Source organism: Mauremys mutica, chromosome 4, assembly GCF_020497125.1.
Source record: "Mauremys mutica isolate MM-2020 ecotype Southern chromosome 4, ASM2049712v1, whole genome shotgun sequence".
NCBI lineage: Eukaryota > Metazoa > Chordata > Testudines > Geoemydidae > Mauremys > Mauremys mutica.
The window spans coordinates 133,121,084-133,139,733 of record NC_059075.1 but is presented as its reverse complement, the minus strand read 5'-3'; the positions used below and the strand labels follow the sequence as shown (position 1 = coordinate 133,139,733).

At 55.7% G+C, this 18,650-nt stretch overlaps 1 protein-coding gene across 3 annotated transcripts in view; it reads right to left on the bottom strand.

The window, feature by feature from the left end:
- Positions 1-18,650, bottom strand: part of TEAD3 (TEA domain transcription factor 3) — a 58,096-nt gene that overhangs the window by 22,674 nt on the left and 16,772 nt on the right. For all 3 annotated transcript variants that reach the window (XM_045013797.1, XM_045013799.1, XM_045013798.1), the window contains exon 2: positions 8,550-8,804. In XM_045013797.1, coding sequence (XP_044869732.1) covers positions 8,550-8,685 — 136 coding nt within the window. In that variant the 5' untranslated portion in view covers positions 8,686-8,804. The remainder of the gene's footprint in view (positions 1-8,549; positions 8,805-18,650) is intronic.

Below are 18,650 nucleotides of genomic sequence, written 5' to 3'. Positions count from 1 at the left end.
ACCGGGAACCTGGCGCTTTGGGATCACTGCTCTCGGAGACACCCCTCCCCTCCTCCTGGGAGGGAAACTGGGAACTCTGCAGGCCGCAGCAGGAGGCCAGTGAGCCTGCGGAAATGGGCGAAGAGCACGGCACGAGATTTGGGTTCAGAGGTAACCAACATTGGCAACCCCCAAAATTTTCCCCATGGCCCAATCCGCATTTCCAGGAGCACTGGCCTTTTAAACAGCCTTGCCCGACATCCTCGGCCTAATCCGAAGCAGAAGAGCTTTTGCTCCACATTTTACAGGCCAGCTGTGGCCAATCTAAATTCAAACCTCAGAGCAGCTGGGAGCTTTCTTCTCTCTCCTTCCCCCCTCCCCCACCCCCAACCGATGTGGGGGTGGGGAAGCACGCCAGATTTATTTTAATGGACCAGATGGTGGTGGTTGGAGCTAGTCATAATGCCCTTGGAGCTAGTTTAGGATTTAAAAAAAAAAAAAAAAAAAAGAGTAAAAAAGCCAAACAACTTTTGTCGCAGCGCCGACGCCCCGCGCCTTCTGGGGGCAGGGGGAGGGGCTCTCCGAACAGGCCTCACACTGTAAGGGAAGAAGCACAAGCTCCCCTCGCCCCCTCCTCACGCCTCTGCAATTCTGCCAGCAACACGGCGACAGACAGCGCCAGGTGCTGCGCTGGGTCAGCTGCGTCCCATGCCTCCCGGGGAGAGCAAGAGAAGGAAGGCTCCATACGCGGGAGTAACAATGCTCCCTCCAAAAGAGCAGCTGGAGCAGGGACCATGTCCCTTGGGGGGGAAAGGGGTGTGTGCAACCCCTTACAGGGGTGGGACAGATCCCTCCCTTTGCCCCTGGAGCACGCACTCACCCAGTCCTCACTTCCCCTGTGAGGCCACTTTACAGATGGGGAAACTGAGGCACAAAGAACGGGGCAGTGACTTGCCCAAAGTCACCCAGCAGCACAGGAATAGAACTCCTGTCTTCTGAGTTCCAGTCCAGTGGCCCATCCACTCAGCCGCTCTTCCCTCACACACACAGGCAAGCTTGCCTGGGAGTAATGGGGCTCCCCACAGGGAACAGCTGGAGTGATTCCCCGCGCCCTGGGTTAACACTGGCCCCCACAGGGGATGGCTGGACTACTTCCCCTTAGAAGGCAGCTGTAGCTAATCCTGCATTCCCATAAACGCCCACAACCAGGGACTCTGGTTCCTAGTCTCTAGCCACACAGAATCAGGTGGGCCGAGGCCCAGCCTGACCTGTCTGTACCTGCTGGGCTACCCCAAAGATGTGAGGGAGAAGAGAAGATTCCAGCCCTCAGCCCCTCCCCAGTCCTTCCACTGTTGGTCTCGGGGTGCTATCTGAGGGGCCCGGTGAGGCTGATCCCCACGGGGGGGGGGGGGTGTTGGCACTGTTCAATGCATTTTCCCTCGCAGCCTCTCCACTGCAAACTGCACATTAGACATAAACGCAGCCCAAGGAGAGTAATCAGGGAACAACTGCGAAGTACCTGGCTTGCCGCAGCCATTTCCTTCTTGTTCACCCCTGGGGTCTGGGGTCTGCTCCTTCCACCCTCGCCCTGGGGCCTCTCACCCCAGGAGGGCCCCAGACGCCACTTCCCTCGGCCTCTGCACCGTTCCCTTCACAAGGTGCGAATGGCGCCCAAGGCTAGCTGTGCCCTGGAGAGGTGCTGTTGGAAGTACGTGGCAGGTGCCCACCCAGCCTGCCTGCTCACCCTGGCAGCGTGGATCTCAATCTTGACTCCCTGGCAAGCTGTCAGAGCACAAGAGCCTGGGGGTTACAGCTAGGCCGGGACCTGGGAGACAAGAGACCTGAAGGATCCAGAGTCATGGTGGGCCCGGGCCTAGGAGGTAGCAGCAAGGAGGCCTAGTGGCCTGAAGAGGCTGCACTCCCGGCAGGCCTGGCCCCACAGCATGGTGGAAGGCATTGAGGGGAAGCAGGAAAGGGGTGGCAGGGTGTGTGTGAGGGCAATGGAGATAACCCTGAAGATCCCTGGATCTGGACAGAGGGTGGCAAGGGAGGAGACGCTGAGAGAGGAGAGGGCAGCGCTGAGCATAGAGGCCCGGGGGCAAAGAGGAGAGGAAGAGGGGGGTGAAGAAAGGAGGACAAGAAAAGAAGAAAAAGTGACCACGGTGGAGGAGAGGGGCTTTGGGGTCAGTAGGCGTCCTACAGTTCCTACAATGTACCGTAGGACCCTGCCGGGAGGGGAGGACTGCAGAGTGGAGTGGGCCAATGTGAGATGATTGTATTTCCTGCCCTCCCATTGTGGGGACACACCAGTTCTCCTCCATCCCCACCATCCTCCCAATCTTGAGCACAGCTGAAGGAACTACAAACACAGCGCGGCCATGTGGGGCAGCCCACGCCCCGCAGTGGGGCACGGCACAGCTGGCACACTATGGGCGTGGGGCACTGGACTATTTTCTGCGGGTATTAACAGCACACCCTCGGCCCCGCCACTGCAGGGTTCCCTGCACGGTGGGAGCCTCTTCCAGCTGCTCTGGAAGTTTGCAGAAGCCTCAAGGGGTCATCATTCCCCAAGTGCTGTGAGCGGGTCTGTGTGTGTGTCTCTCACACCCTGTCCTCTCCCCTCACCTCTATTTTAACAGCATGTGTCAGTTCTCCCTTGTGCCCCCCACTCTGTGGTGAACTGTGGGTAACTCTCCTCCCTCTGCATAGGGGGTGGTGTGGGTGTGGGTGTGGGTGTGTACACACACACCCTCTGCTGTACCATGGAGCTGCGTGTCTCTCTTTCTGGTACTAGCACACACCAACCCTATTCTCTGCTCCCTGTGTGTGGTACCAGCAGGACAGCTGTGTGTGGGCCCCACTGTCTCTATGGTACCTGCGTAGCTAAGTCTGTGTGTGTCTGTCTCTGGGAACAGCGGGAAGGCCCCCCCCCGTGCATGCCCCCCCTCCCCGTCTCTATGGTACCAGGTAGCTAAGGGTCGTGCTCTCTCTCTCTCTGGTACCAGCAGGCCTTGCAGGGCTGTCCCAGCCCCGTGATTCACCAGAGGTTGTGCCATTCCCTCTAGGAGGGCACGTCCCTCCTCCAAATTACCACATTCCCCAAATTCCTCTCCCCTGACACCACCACGTGAACCAGTTGGACTGCTCTGTTAAAAATAACCTAGTGGGACAACCTTCCAGCCAATCCGCGCGCCACAGCATACCAGCCCTGGCCGAGTCCAACTCAAGTTACACCTGCTGTCTGGGGGCAAGGCGCAGGCTCCCTGAGTTCCTGGCAACAACCCTGAGAGAGAGAGAGACACCCCTTGCCTGACAAACCCCAGCCCTCCACTATCATCCCATGCTCATAGCCTGGCCACCATTCAAATGCTAGAGGTTACCATAGGTCAAGGCTGCCCCCCTTCCACTGCTTCCCTCAGCCTCTATGCCAGTGGCTGGAAGCTCAGTCCCTCTGCAATCAGAGCACCCCTACCCCTCAAGTGCAGCGCCAGAGCTACAATGCTCCAGGATCCCCCTGGAGAATCCCATCTCTAATGCCTGTCTGGATAGACAGCCATGCTGGTGGGCTGGAGAAGCCCTCGCCCTCGTCAAGGGAAGCTACAGAATGCCCCACCATGTCCTGTCTTGGTCCATCACCGGCAAGAGCTCTCATCCCGTCAGAGCACAGTGGCATCCCCAAGGAAAGAACGCTACAGCAGGGGATTGCAAGCGTTTCAGGGCAGGGATCGCTTCATACTGCCTAGCACAACGCAGTTCCCGGTCTCGTCTGGGACCTCTAGGTACTACTGTAATACAGCTAACAAACAACGGCCAGCAATACCGTAAGGAGACTCATGTAAGCTGTTGGGAGAGGATGTTACTGCAGAAATCCTCAGAGAAGAAAATACTACTGAATTCTGTCATGATGGTCCACAACGTTACTGGTTACAATGACGAGTCTGGGGCTTGTGCTATCGAATACTAGAGTATTCTCTTAGTGGGATACTGGAGTACTGGGAGGTAAGCAGGCTGGGCAGGAACAAAAGGCAATGGGGTAACACTAGATGAACAACACTCCCTTTTCCCAGATAAACAGTGGGGGAGGTGGGATTCCCTGGCTCTGCTGGGGTTAGTCTCCCTCTGGTCATGGCTGAGAGACCCTCTGGGGCTGTGTGGCCTGGAGAACCCATGCCAGGTGTGAGCTAAGCCCTTTCCCTATGGGGAGGACCCTGGATTCTGCATGGCCAATGACTCGTTTGCCATTGCTTCCACTATTCCAGCATGGAGATCCTCAGCTTCTCCATGGGGTTTCTCGTCAGGGGGCCGCAGAGGACATTCATACAGGCTGGAAATAATGCCCACGGAAGGGGTCAACAGCCCCACCAGGCAAATGGGGGGAGCACAAACACAGGGAGTCATTTAAGGCCACGCAGATCATAGACTTGAAGGCCAGAACGGGACCACTATGATCATCTACGCTGACCTTCTGCACATTGCAGGCCACAGAATCTCGCCCACCCCCTCCTGTAATAGACCCCTCACCTCTGGCTGCGTTACTGAGGTCCTCACATCACGATTTAAAGATCAGAGGCAAGGGTCATGGCGGTTTCAATCCCTCCTCTCACAGAAGAACTAGGATTGGGGTAGGGAAGCTCACAGCCTCCCCAAGCCATACTCCTGCTGGTGGACTTGGGTGCCCAAGGACTATGAGTTCGCCCAGCTATTCTGAGCTCCCTCCCAGACCAGACGCAGACCTGGGCCCACCGTATGTTCGGTTCAACAGACCCCTCCTTGCTCTCTCCTCTAGGAGGGAGACTAGGAAGGTTCCCCGCAGCCCTGCCCCCAGTTCTAAACACTGCCTACAAAAGAGAGCGGGAGGGAGAGGGTGACACAGAGAAAAAGTGTGGGGGGGGGCGGGGGACAGACAGCGAGAGAAGGTGAAAATGAGTTTCTGTACCAAGTGCAGCAGCATGGAAGATGAAAGCAGAATTGGGCTGCTGTCTCTTTAAGCAACTACCAGATGTCTCCCAGGGGCTGGAAAAACCAGTTTGCACACTTGGGTTTGTTGAGTGGAGGCCAAGCTCCCCAGCGGCACTCCAACTATTCCCAGAGAAATCCAAAAAATGCACCCGCTTTGGAATCCCCGCACTCCCCAGCCTCCATCCCCGAGGCCCTGGGCTAGAAGGGCCCCTGCTGGGTGGCATGAGTGAGGAGCAGGGGTGCAAGGGCTGAAAGGCGGTGTAGTGAAGCACGTCTCTTTGGGTGGCCCCGAATCCTGGGAGCAGGGGTGGGGAGAAGTCTTGCTTTGCTGCAGGAAGATCTGAGAACAGGGGGAGAGGCACGGAGAGCCAGCGAGACCAGTGCAAGGGGAGGGGAGCTGTTAATGGAATGGCCAATGCTTAGGGAAGAACTTAAAAAGAAACTCGTGCAGTGTGCTGGCGACTGTCCCGCTCCCCAGAGGTGGCTGCATTTCGTGGGTGCTCTGTGCCCAATTGGTCAGGTGTTTTAGAGTCTTTTGCAACTAGAGAGAGAGGTAAGGCATTACCAGCCGTCTGCAATTCCCTTCAGCTCAGTGCTGATTCCCGAGGGATTAATACAAAGACATGTCTGGCCAGTTCCGATCGGGTGTAAGAGCTGTGCCCAGTTTCTCAGAATATGATCAATATATAACTATCCTAAATCATTAGCCCTTCTCTAGCATCCTCCCAGGATTCTAAAGTGCTTTACAGACACTAACACATTAAGTGTAAGGTAGGTATTCCCCCTATTATTAGGATGGGGAAACCGAGGCAGAGTTGGTGGCAGTGCTGGGAACAGAACCCAGTCCTCCTGAAGTCTAGTCTTGCACTTTAACCATTAGACAGTGTTCCCCCCGACCTCCATGAGTCATCCTCTGAGGTCGTAACGCAGTGTTTATGATATGACAGTCCATCCCCATGGAGACAGGTCTGAGGTCACAAACACAGAGTTGTGACATCACAGGAGCATTCAGCCTGGAGCAGGAGGAGGAGGAGACATGTGTTTACACACAGCCCAAGTGACCAGCAGCGAGGGAGGCAGAAAGCCCAGAACGGTTTGAGGGGGTTTAAATCTCTATTGTCCATTTCATTAGAAAGGCCCCGCTCCAGCAGCATATCCCCTCTCTCGCATTGCGCTGAAATACTGGTGCCATTCTCACCAGCTCCCTGGGTTTCCTTGGAGGTTTTTCATCCAAGCACTGAGCAAGTCCAACCTTGTGCTGAGCTGTTGGGACTTGAGAGATCTCAGTAGAAGATGCCGGAAATGGGGTCGGACTTCCTTATAGTGCTGGAGAAGAGTCCTGGACTGACAGCCCTAAAGACTGACACCCCTGAGCAGGCAGAGCACTGCCAGCAGCAGGGCAGGCGCAGCACTGCCAGCAGCAGGGCAGGCGCGTCCCGCGTCTGCATTGGAAGGACCCCCTCGAGGGGAGGCGAGTTTCAACAGCCTCACTGCTGACAACACCCGCGAAGGTGCCATTTTCGATGGTGAAGTGTTGATGTGGACACCTCACCTGCCAGGAACTGGGTTGAGAGTCACCCAACTCACTGAACAAAGACACCCCCCACCCATCTGAGCCGAACTCTAACTGCCGGCCTGTCCTCGGCGCAGACTCACTCTCGACTCAGGCAAGCACTTGTCTAGCTTGTCACGCCAACAAAGCTATGGAAACTAGAGTGTGGGCGCCGCATCCTAACCCACTGAACCGTCAATGGGCGGAGGCAGGTTCCTGTATCAACGAGGCTTCCTGCTTCCAACTGAAGATGCTGAATGCACTGACTTGGGCCACACTTGCCTATCTTGTCACACCAATAACGTATTTAAAGTTGAACCCAAGAGACGAGGGCCCCATTCCCCCAGAGCCATCCATGGGTACAGACTTCCTCAGCCAGACCCTGTATTGACAAGGTGACCCTGTTCTAGTGGGAGACACCAGGCCAAATCCATGACTCTGTTGGATGAATGTGGCCTATTGGGTTGGAAATGGAAGTGGAGGGGCTTCTGATGGGGACGTGGGGCAAGGAGAGGGCTCTGGGAATTTGGTTAGCTCCTCTCAGGTGGCCCCAAAAATTCAGAGCTGGGGAAACCATCGACATGGGGGGGAACTTTGAGGCCAAGCCGTGGTTTGAAAACACAAATCCAAAGGCAGTGCCGAGGGAGCCTCGGAAGCAGAAGGAAGTGTCTTGGTTGTGACCTGCACAAGAGGCCAGACATACTAGCTTTCACGCCCAGCCCCAGGCGTGTGGACTCCCTGTGCAGAGCCTCTCTCTGGCTGCAACTTCACCAAACCAGTCAGTCAGGCAAAGCAGAGAGAAGGAGGGAGAGAGAGAAGGGAGAGATGTCACAGAGGGAGGGACAGAGACTTGGGGAGTGCAAGGGAACTGTGGATCCTCAGCATGGGGAACAGAGTTCAACACTTCTCAACAGGTCTGAGCCATTACAAGATGGCCACCACCCCTGCCCCAGTTTGGCTTCCCTTTCCGTGCTCCCCACAGGCCGGTAGGGACACAGCCCAGAATACTGTGCTTGAGATATTAGGTTAGTGCCCCATGTGCAGACAGTAATGGCCAAGCCTTGGAAAGTGACGGGGCAGAAGGGAAGGCACTGCTCATCCAAAGAGCTCCTAATGCCTTCGTGTCAGAGACGTCCAGGCTTGCGGCATCTGGGGGCTGAGCCTGGAGAAGCAATTCCCCCTCAGAAACTCACTTTTACTTTCTCTCTCTAGGGTGACCAGACAGCAAATGTGAAAAATTGGGATGGCGGTGAGGGGGTAATAGGAGCCTATGTAAGAAAAAGACCCCAAAATCGGTACCATCCCTATAAAAATTGGGACATCTGGTCACCCTCTCTCTCTCTCTGCCACCCTCCACTCCCCTTGCCAGCTAGCAGTCACCCAGATGAGGTCAGAACGCGGGGGCTGACACAGGGTGATTTCAGTCATCCACTGGATGCGAGAGACCGAAAGTCAGAGCTTCAGGTGCTGCAGAACCCGCCCTACACAGCTCTCCCAAGGCACCTCAGTCCCGACCCACCCACCACATCCCCAGCTGCTCCAGCAATAGGCTCCCAACGCAGCTCTGCCAATCGACCTCAATCCTGATGCAACTTGCTCTGCTAGTCAAGGTCTGGGCTTCCCTCATGTTTGCACTTCAAACCTGAGCCCCCAGCTTCTGCCATCTTGGGCACTCCTAATCCCCACTCGGACTCTCACACAACACTTCCGTCAGGCTACACCTGTTCTGTGAGGAAAGACAGGACTTTCATCGACAGAGCCCACCACCTCGCACTGGCAGCAAACCCAAGAAATTCCCTGCTCTACCCCTGAATTGGAGTCAGAGACAAAACATAATAACCAAAGGGATGTATTCTCAATTTAATTGGACTTTGGAGTGGGAATGCAGGGGCAGAGTTTGGTTCTAAGGGAGGTGGGAGCTGCTCTTATTCATCGTAACCGGATGTTCACTCTGAAACATAATGACGGATGTTTGAACAGGCACACAGGCACCCCTGCAGTGTCCATTGGGTCAAGCCTGGATCCCTTCTAAAACCAAGCGCGGCCTGGTCTCACTTACCGTACATCTTGCCTTCGTCCGAGAGGATGATTTTCCGCCGGCCGCAGGGGGGGTAGATCGCCAGTGCCTCCTGGAAGCTCTGCTCGATGTCTGGACTCCACACCCCCTCGGCATCATTGTCCAGACTCTTGTCCATTCCCTCCTGTCCATCTTCCTGCCCCTCCCCGGGGCTGCCGCTGGCGTTCCAGCTGTTGGACGCTATTGTGATGGCTGCTCTGGGCTCCGACCCCGAGCCCAAAATGGCAACTCGACAACCTGAGGGGACAAAGCAAAGGTCAGTGATGGACGTCTCCTGACATCCTGCCCCCAGCTGTATGCGCACTGCCTGCGACCAGCCAAGAAGAGCAGGGGGACATAGGGGCTGGGAGGGGAAGTTCCAGCAGTGAATGTATTCCCGTCAGGTGAGACAAAAGGGTCCTAGAGCTGGCAGCAACGCCCTTATAGAAACTATTGGAGCCAGAGGAGAGATGGGTCTGAGGTACATTACAGCGCAGCCCCCAGAAACCTCCAGCCCCGAGACGGGAACATGTCCCCTGCCCCAGATCACAGCCCTGCCCTCCAGGAACCTCCAGCCCCAACCCTGCATCCCTCTTCTACCCATATCGAGAGAGGAGAGCAAGGCTTTACCGGCCAAGTGACTGGCTCTCAAGGGGTAATTGCACATGGCAGGGAGGGGCTCTCTGCCACCTTGCATGCAAAGACAGAAAATAACAGAGATGGAATATGGAAGTGGTTCTCAGACTTCTGTACTGGTGACCCCTTTCACACAGCAAGCCTCTGAGTGCGACCCCCCCTTCTACATTAAAAACATGTTTTTATATATTTAACACCATTATAAATGCTGGATGCAAAGCGGGGTTTGGGGTGCAGGCTGACAGCTCGCGACCCCCCATGTAACAACCTCATGACCCCCTGAGGGGTCCCGATCCCCAGTTTGAGAACCCCTGGAATACGGGCTGGTAGAGGGGTTCGCAAACTTTTTTTTGCTGTGATCCCCCTTGAAAATATTTCAGGCTGTGATGACCCATACCACGCCACCCTTACTTCTGTGCTGCTGCTGGCGCTGCCTTCAGAGCTGGGCACCTGGCCAGCAGCTGCCTCTCTTGCAACCCCCTTTTGGGTTGGGATCCCCAGCATGAGAAACGCCGGGCTGCTACATGCTGGGCATTGGAGAAGTGGGTATCGCTCCACTGCAGCCCCTTGCTAGTTACACGACCACCCCACTACTCGCAAGCTGCGCTGCTGCCTCGGAGCTCCCCGGCCTGCTGTGTTTCGGCGTAGTCATACCTCAGTGCAGGATGCAGCACAGGCAATGCGGGGGGGGGGGGGAGGGAAGGGAGGGGGAGGCCTCAGCATGGTGTCACTGCCCCCCACAGAACACCACAGAGCCTGTGTCGGCCTCGCCACCAAACCCTGCCCCCGACAAAGGCTAAACTCCCCAGTGGCTTCAATGGGCAGAGTTGGACGTGAAGTCTGTAGACAGGAGCAGGGTTTGAAATCCCCAGCAGAGACTTTTGGAGGCACCCAGGAGATTTGGATGCCCAATTCCTCTTGATCTGAATGGGGGCCAGGTGCCCGGATCCCAGCTCTGAAAGCCTCAGCCCCCAGTCTTGCTTTGGGACTCTGGTTCAATGTGTCTATTTGGACAAGCCTGACCCTCCCCCTCCCCCTGAAAGGTCACTGGGTGTTGCGCGTAGGGTGCAAAGCACCCGCGAGGGCCCCCGGGGGAAGCTCTGCTCCCCAGACAGGTTCTGCCAGACAGGCCTCAAGCCAGCGCCTGCGACTTCACCTCCCCTCTTGCTCCCCCCTTCCTGCCCAGCTCCCAGAGCAGGCTCTGTGTTTTGCAATAACATGTTTGGCGGCAGCTGCTGCTGGTGGGGAGCTGAGAACAGAGGTGTCTCCTTCAGCTAGAGGCTTCCCGGAGGGGCTGGGAGAGCGCGCGAGAGGTCTCCAGTACAGACATCTCCTTTTAAAGGAACTGCAGCAAGCTGCTGGTTCAAGTGCGCAGGGATTTTTTTTTTTTTTAAAGTAACTTTTTTTTCTGTCTCTCCCCGAGCCCCGTGATGTCACCCAGTCTCTCCCGCTGCTCCCCCCTCCCCGTCCTCCACCCGCACACCCCCCTTCTTTGGGAGCAGTGTGGCCAAATAAGGAGAACAGAATTGGAGCAGTTAGCCAAAGAGAAGGGGGAGGGATGGAGAGGGAGGCTGCTGCGGCTGTTGTGTAGCTTCCCGGCTCCCCAAACACACACACACGCCCAGTTGTGAGTGCTGCACTGGGACGGGGTGGGGGGACAGGGTTTTTTTGGGGACCATGGGTGTGCAGGAGCTTGCAAGGGGAGCGTAGGCGCAGGCAAGAGCTCGTTAGCTCAGGAGGCAAAGGGGAACAGGGTCGAGGAGCCGCTGCTGGAGAAGGCTAATGGGGTAAAGAGCAGCAGGGTAACAGCTGAACGCCTGCCAGAGACAGACAGACACCCACGTTTCTGCACAGGGCAAGACGCAGCAGAATTTCCTCTTCTTGCAGCACATGGAGAGAATACTGAAACCTTCCCTTCCCCAACACCCTCTCCTGGAGACACCATGCTTCCTCCCACCCCAGGGGACGCAGGAACCCCTGTGGCTGAGCACACGACACTGCAGCACGGGGGGATACACTGAAGCTTTTTACACACCTACTGCAGATTATCGCAGGAGGGTCCTAGAAGGGAGGAAATGAGGTTTGGAAGGGATGGTGAACCCCCTTGCTTCATGGCATGGCCACTCACTACTGGGGTCAGGAGGAAGCGGTCTCTGGGGTCAGGATGTCCTTGTAACTGCAGGACCTTCCTCTGAGCCAGCTGGGACTGGTCCCTCTTGGAGACAGGATGCTGTGCTGAACAGATCCTGGGCTGATCCGGTCTGGCAAGCCCTGTGTTCCCAGGAGATCCCACCCAGGATGCTCTAACCAGGGGGCTGGAATCCTGCCTCCAACCAGCCATTACAGTTAATATGATAGTAGCTGCTGAACGCCCCAAGCAGAATGGGGACGCTGTGGCGCTAGGTGCTGTACAAACACACATGCAGACCTCAGGCCTGTGTTAGTGCCCAGGTCTCCCATCGCTGCTTACGGGCTGAATTAGTATCCACACATCTTCTCCTGCTGACCCCACTAGTGGGGAAACCTCAGAGATCACCCTGAGCTTTCCTTCCCGTCAGGTGAGGACACAGTGAAAGCTCTGAGTATTTGGGGCCGGGGAGAAGAGAAGAAGATAGAGCTTCTCTGCCCCACCCAGTTGGGGACTCGGAGAGGAAGAACCAAGAGTGGCCCGGCCACGGTGCGAGTGGCAGCCACTGGGAAAACAGTGTCTTGCCAAGCCAAGAAATTCCATTTCCTGGAGGGAGGGTGCAGGCGAGCGGCGAGTCATAGCTTTGACGTACAGTGCAAGAGATGATGAATCCAAGGCTCCACCCAGCCCTTACAAAACAGCGACCACAATAACAATTGGGAAACCAGCCATGCCGGGCTTTCTTTGGCGGTGTGGGGCTGCCTAACCTGATCGGGGTGGGGGAGGGAGGCTGGAGTGAAACATGTCACCTTCCTTCTTTTACATCAGCTTGTCCTTGAGGAAGGCAGAGGGATTCCTTCCCTCAAAATCAGGGCCATGGCCTGCTCCTCTCCCAAATCCAGGAGGCCAGTGAATTCTGCAGGTCCCTTGCATCAGTTCTCCAGTAATGTCAGGGGCCTCGCAGGATCAAACTCAGCTCTCGCAGCTTAGTTTGCCATCTTTATCAGCCCCCCAGTGTGGCCAGGAGATTGGATAACCTTTGCAAGCAAGCTCTCCGGAGGGCATGAGGAGCTGAAGATTGTCACAAAGAGCTGGGGTGAGATTTTCTCTCAATGTGCAGAAAGGTCTCAGATTTGACCAAAATGCAAGACCAAGACCTCTTGAGCGTTAACGTTCCCATTTCTCAGGCAGGTCCCTCCAATGGCGACCCTCTTTCCTGGAGCTCATCCAAGCCTCCCACTGCCTCTTTGAGTGCGTACAAGATGGCGACCTCACCACTGAGAACGGAGAAGATACCTTCTCCAGAACCAACATTCTAGGGGAGTTCTCATTCTCCCAGGAGCTTCAGTACATTTTAGCACAGGCCATGAGAACTGCCTACTTCCATCACCACTCCCCATAGGGATATATTCATCCACTTTCCACCTTCCTACCGTCCGTCTCTCCTGCCGCTTCTCTCACTTTCCCCTCCCTTCCTCAACCTTCAGGTTCCCTCTTAAGTAACCCACCAAACATCCCCCTCAAAACAGAGTCACAGGGCCAAGAGCTTAAGTAAGGGGGAGGCGGGGAAGGCTGGGGAGCACAGCTCCCCCATCTCTGCTCTAAGCAGAGAGGAGCTCCTGTTTCTATTTTAATCTCTGCGTTGGGCTGGATTCTCACCAATGTGGTGAGACCACGTTGTGCTGTACCACTAGTGGACTCTGACACTAGTGTGGCATGACCTGCCCATCGTAGAGGGATCCCCTGGCAGCACAGAGCCAGTGAAGAACAACTCTCCCCTGCTGGTATCGGTGTAGCAGAGATAGGGGGTGTGACCTAGATATGCCAATCACCAGCTGTGGGGGGTCAAATTTGTGCCCCGGGCAGCCAGTGAGAGTCCGAGCAGCCTTCAGGAACCAGCCCTTAAAGACCACATTGATATTTGGGGGTCAGAATGCAAAGGGGGGCTTTAAGGACACTGTAGTGCAGGCACACACATGTATACAAATACACACCTCCTGACCTGCACTCTGCAGAGCAGCTGTCCCTCCCCAGGGCCTGTGAGGGAAGAGTGCCCAGGACTGGAAAAGCAGGGATGGTGCAGGTCAGAGCTGGTATGTACAGCAATGCCAGCACGATACCTGGGCTCCAAGGGGTGTCTATAACCCACTATATCTAGTTCATCAATGCCAGCTGTTTATTTGTTAGGCCCATCACTGTCTCTCTCCCCCAGTATTTTATTTTGAGAGCAAATTTTCTTGCCTGCCTTCATCTCACTTTGGCTCCACACCTGTTCTCGTAGCCGCTCCTTAAAAATCCAGGTAAAAATAAGGACATGATATGTGGCACCGCAAATTCCATCCTCAAACTCCACACCCCCATCGGTGCACACGAAGCAATATACGTGGAGCTGGTGGGTTCCAATCTCACACATGTGGCCTCCATAGATGCAGCAGCGGAGGGAGGGAATGCTTGAGTTTGGGGGAGAATAAGCATGGGGGAAATGGAGGCTAGCAGAGAGTGTGATCTTACAAACACCAGAGTGACTGCAATGGAGACAGTTCTGCCTTATAAGAGGAAAACTGGGCCCACAGAGATGGAAGGGGCCTATTTAGCTTGAGTCCACACCCCTGTACAAGGGCAGGATAAGACAACACAAGAGATGCTGCATCAAATATTAAAGCAATGATGCCCTTGATCTCGGGTTGCTCAGGAGTCATAAGTTGGGAGGGAAACACGGATGCAGATAGGAGCTATAATGTGTGTCATGGAGCAAGGTCCTCAGCGGATAGAAACTGATGTAGCTCCGGTGACTTCAACAGAGCTACGTGGATTTACACCAGCTCAGGGTCTGGCCTCAGGAGACAGGTGTAGCGAAGGCTATTCCTGGTGGTGGGGTCAGCTTCTGCTGGCTTTACAGAGAGAGGGGAGGTGGGGACAGGAATGCAGGCCAGTGTTTGAGGAGCATTAGCAAGGTGCTGCAGGACTAGGAGGTGGGAGGACGGAGGGTGAAAAATCCAAGGATGAGGTTGGAAACTAGGAGGGGAGCTTTGTCCTGGAGATTCTGTAACGTGGAGGAAGACAAGGTCTGCCAAGGATGGGCTGGCATGCCCCTATTTACAGGCAAGGGCAAGGTTACAACATGATACAGAATGAGATGATCTCTCAGGCTCCCAAATACATGTCTCATTTTTAACCTCGGGAACTCCTTGCCAGAGGATGTTGTGAAGGCCAAAACTATAACAGGGTTCAAAAAAGAACTAGGTAAGTTCCTGGAGGATCGGTCCATCAACGGCTATTAGCCAAGATGGGCTGGGATGCAACCCCATCTCTGAATGTCCCTAGCCTCTTGTTTGCCAGAAACTGGGCATGGACCACAGGGGATGGATCACTATAATTGCCCTGTCTGTTCATTATCTCTGAAGCGCCTGGCATTGGCCACTGTTGGAAGACAGGACACTGGGCTAGATGGACCATTGGTCTCACTCTGGATGGCTGCTCTTACGTTAAGCTGGGTCTTCTGACACATGCTCAGGTTTGTTCAAAGTGCACTGGAGACCCTCCCACCCTGCTTGCACCAGAAGCCCCAGATGCCAGAGACAGACCATCACAGTTCCTGCCTAGCAGGCAGTGCAGGGTGGCTCCTGGTTCTCCAGCGTTTTGTCCAGGCTGCTTTTTAACCATCCCAAGCAGTGGTGTATTGAGAGCCTGTTCCACTTCCTGATAGAGATCATAGCCAGGCAGGCTGTCCTGACATTCAGCCTATGTTCTCCTTTCCTTATTTCCACCTTCTTACTCCCTTCTAAACAACCTGTGACCCTCCTTGGGAATTACACCCTGCAGACACTTTAGAAAAGGTTATTTCAAGCCCCTTCCTCACCGCTAACTCAAGCTATGCATTTAAACTCTCCTTCTGCAAGGATCCTGCCTGCCCCTCCACTGCTGGCGCTGCCCTCCTCTGCAGTGACAACAGGGCTGAGAGCAGCCTGCACAGGTGGGGTATGGCTCAGCCAGACCCTGAATGTCTCCGGACACTGCTGTTGGGGAGGGATCTCCCAAGAAGCCTCTGCACCTAGCATCTTACTGCAGCAGAACTGGAAGGAGGATACTCACCTGGAGCGAAGGTGAGAGGAGAGGGTTCCTGCATTCCGGAATTAACTAGGAGGATTGGCAGAAGCATTGGGAACAACGGCCTCTAGCTCCCATCCTGGTCAGAGGGTCTCCCCAGCTCTGTGCCACAGCATTGGAGCACACTCAGGTCTGCAATCAGGAGAGTGCCCCCTGCTGTTGGGGAGAGAAGAAGGGAAGCTAGCTAGGATGTACTGGAGTAGGGGTGGAAGCAGGATCTGCTCCAGGAGAGTTGGGAAGGCAGGAGGATCTGTTGACATAGGGGCTAGGAAGGGACAGCTGCCCTGTGAACTGGTTCAGCTCCTGCCTTAGTGTCTCAGCTGTGGGCCCACCAGGTTGGCTGGTGCTGGGTCAGTCCTTGCTGGGCCCACAGGGGAGCTCTTCTTTCCCCAGGCCCCCCGCATTTAAAGAGGATAAAAGTTCACAGACAAGCCCAGACAGGAGGCTGCTGGCTGGGAGCTAGTGCAGCAAGCTGCACCTCTCACCTGAAAGACAAAAAGTTTCAGCTTACAGCCTGGGCGTGACCTCCCCTGATGCAGAATCCGCTCCTGCTGACAAGAAAGCCAGGGGGGGGGAAATCCAAGGCTGCAAGTTCCACTCCGATTGATTTCCCCCTGCGGGGAGTTTCAGGCAAGAGCTCACACCCACCTGCTGCTCTCTGCTGAGGCGAGGGAAGGGAGGGAGATCCCTCCAGAGCAGCAGCCCTGCAGTTAGAAAGGGTCTCACACCAACAGGGTGCAGGGGGCCCCGATGTAGAGTGGGGAGGGGAGAAGGAGCAGAGAGGAGGAACTGGCTTCCCTGCTCTGCGCCAAACCTGTTCACGTGACTCCAAACACACAGCTTTGTTGTCTAAGCACCATGTTCACCACCCCTAGGCCTGCAGACTTAGAGGCAGCTGACATGAGGTCCTGCCTGGAGAGCATTGCCCCAACACTCACCATTGTGCAGGGCCAGCCCCTTTCCTCCCCAGAGGTGGCTGCATTTTGGGGCTGCGTATACATTGTCATATGTCCCTGTGGGATCCTTGAGGACAAGAGGCACCACACAAATGCAAACTACCATCAAGTGAAATGGGGATAGCTGGGATCAGCCCCCATGCAGTAACCCACAGGGTGGGAGAGGAACAGGAGAGAGTGATGGAAGGGAATCCCCGGGGAGGGTGTATTAATCTGCCACAACCTCCTATGGGGAGAATTCTACCACACCCCCTAAGGGAGACATTCACCAGACACTACCACAGCAGGTGAAGCAGCCAAACGGCAGGGCTGGCCTGGCCTCTCCACGCTCACACACCTGAGCAAGGAGCTGTACAAAGGGCCAGAGAAAGAGAAGGTCACTGTGACCTTCGGGAAGGTAGAGAGATTCACTCCCCCGCTTCGCCGAGTGGCTCCCCATTCCCAGCCCCAGAGACAAGCCAAGGCCAGTGGGCAGCGTTCAGTTACCAGACTGTCCGGGAGGTTTCACAGCTCAGCGGGGCGAGCTCCCACCAGCGCTGCCTGCTCCCTCGCTCTGTGGCCCCGTCCTGGGGGAGACGGCGTTGGGTGTATTTATAGCACAGAGGGAGGGATGGAATTCGATTGCCAGGTTCAAGTCTCCAGCGCAGCAGCGGCCTGCTGGCCTGGCACAGCTCTCTATCAAAGGGGCCGGCGAGACAGAGTCTCAGCGAAAGGATCGGAGAGAGGCCTGGGCTGGAACAGAAATCCAGAGGGGCCCAGAGCAGAACCATCATCCAAGTGTCCCCCATGCCCCCAGGGACATCGGGGTTTTAATGGGTCACATTTAGAGCTGCTAGTGTGAGCTTCCCAGCCAAACCACAAATCTGAGGGGAGGTCTTCATGAAACACATCAAGCAACTCACCCTGTTTGTGGTGTGAAAGTTGTTTGGGAGGGGGCTTGAGAAAGCCTGTATAGATCCCCCATGGTCATGGAAGAAGGCTGGAGGGGCCTCCAGCCCCCCATGGTCATGGGAGCTCAGCCCAGAGGTGAGGGGGCTGGCAATACTTACAGAACTCCCCTGGCAACACAGACATCGACCCAGCATTGCCAGGGAGCAGATACACACTATAGATCCTGTGTGGTCACTGCAGGCTCATCACCATGGGTGTGGGGCCCTCACAAGGGCCCGGCCATTTGCGTAACTCAAGGACCAGCAACGCCGGCAGCAGGCCGGCTGCCCAGCTTTCTCCCTGAGCAGAGCCGCAGATAGCAATTTGGGAACAGGAGGAAGCAGCCTGGTGGTCACTGGGCCCCTGCCACTCGCATACCCTGCACTACCGCAGCAGAGTTCCCATCCCACCAGATGCTGCCCACGAGCCCTAGACTGCTCCACAGGTGAGCAGGGCACTGACAAAGATGCAAAGATGTCCTGGCTGGGGAGAGACGGGGTCTCTGGGCAGGACAGACAGGAGTCTCTGTGCCTTGGATTACGCGGCCCAGCCTGTCCCTGTGCCGGGGTCAAGCAGGCACTTCAGGGAGCTAGGTGATACAGAGAGTGGGTAGCAGCCACTTGGGACTTTGCAATCAACTAAAATCTGAGGGGTGGGACAGGAGGGTCCCCTCTCCCAGTTGTGGGAGACTCTGCCTCATTGGAGCTCAAATGCAAGGAGCATTCATTCAGAGACCCAGCAAAGCCCAAGGTCCTGCCCACTCCATGAAGGACCCACAATGATTCCTGCAAGAGCTGGGGCATTAACCCCAGCAACCTGGCTGCAGTTCCAGTGCAGTTACCTGAACACCACCACCTCATCGTCTAGAACTCCCCATCTCACTCTTCCCTTTCCCTCCTGAGGGCTGTAGTGAAGCGTTGCTGTGTGCCGCCAGACAGCTGCTGCATTCCACCCCAGAGGTGGCTGCAGTTCAGCGATGCCAAGGTACACACAGCTCGAGGAGGACTTTGGGATCTTTTGAAATAGACAGCACTACTGGAATTCAGAGCCATCGGGGGTGCAAACATTTCCCTTCCAGTACAGCATGCCCGTGTAACGGCCCCAAGCCATTTCACACAGCAGCTCTCCGGCCCCTTCTCGTGTGTTAGAGCGTTAGCCAAGAGAACGCACAGCCCCAAAAGCAGGCTCTGAACTCCAACAGGAGGAAACAATTTGCAAGCACGCAGAGGCCTTCTTTAATATGCTTCTAATTTCTGGAAGGAGAACGCTTGCCGGGGGCATTCTCCATGATGCTGCCTCTCAGCCTCTCCCCCACACCTCCCCCCCCCCCCCAATCTCTTCCATGTT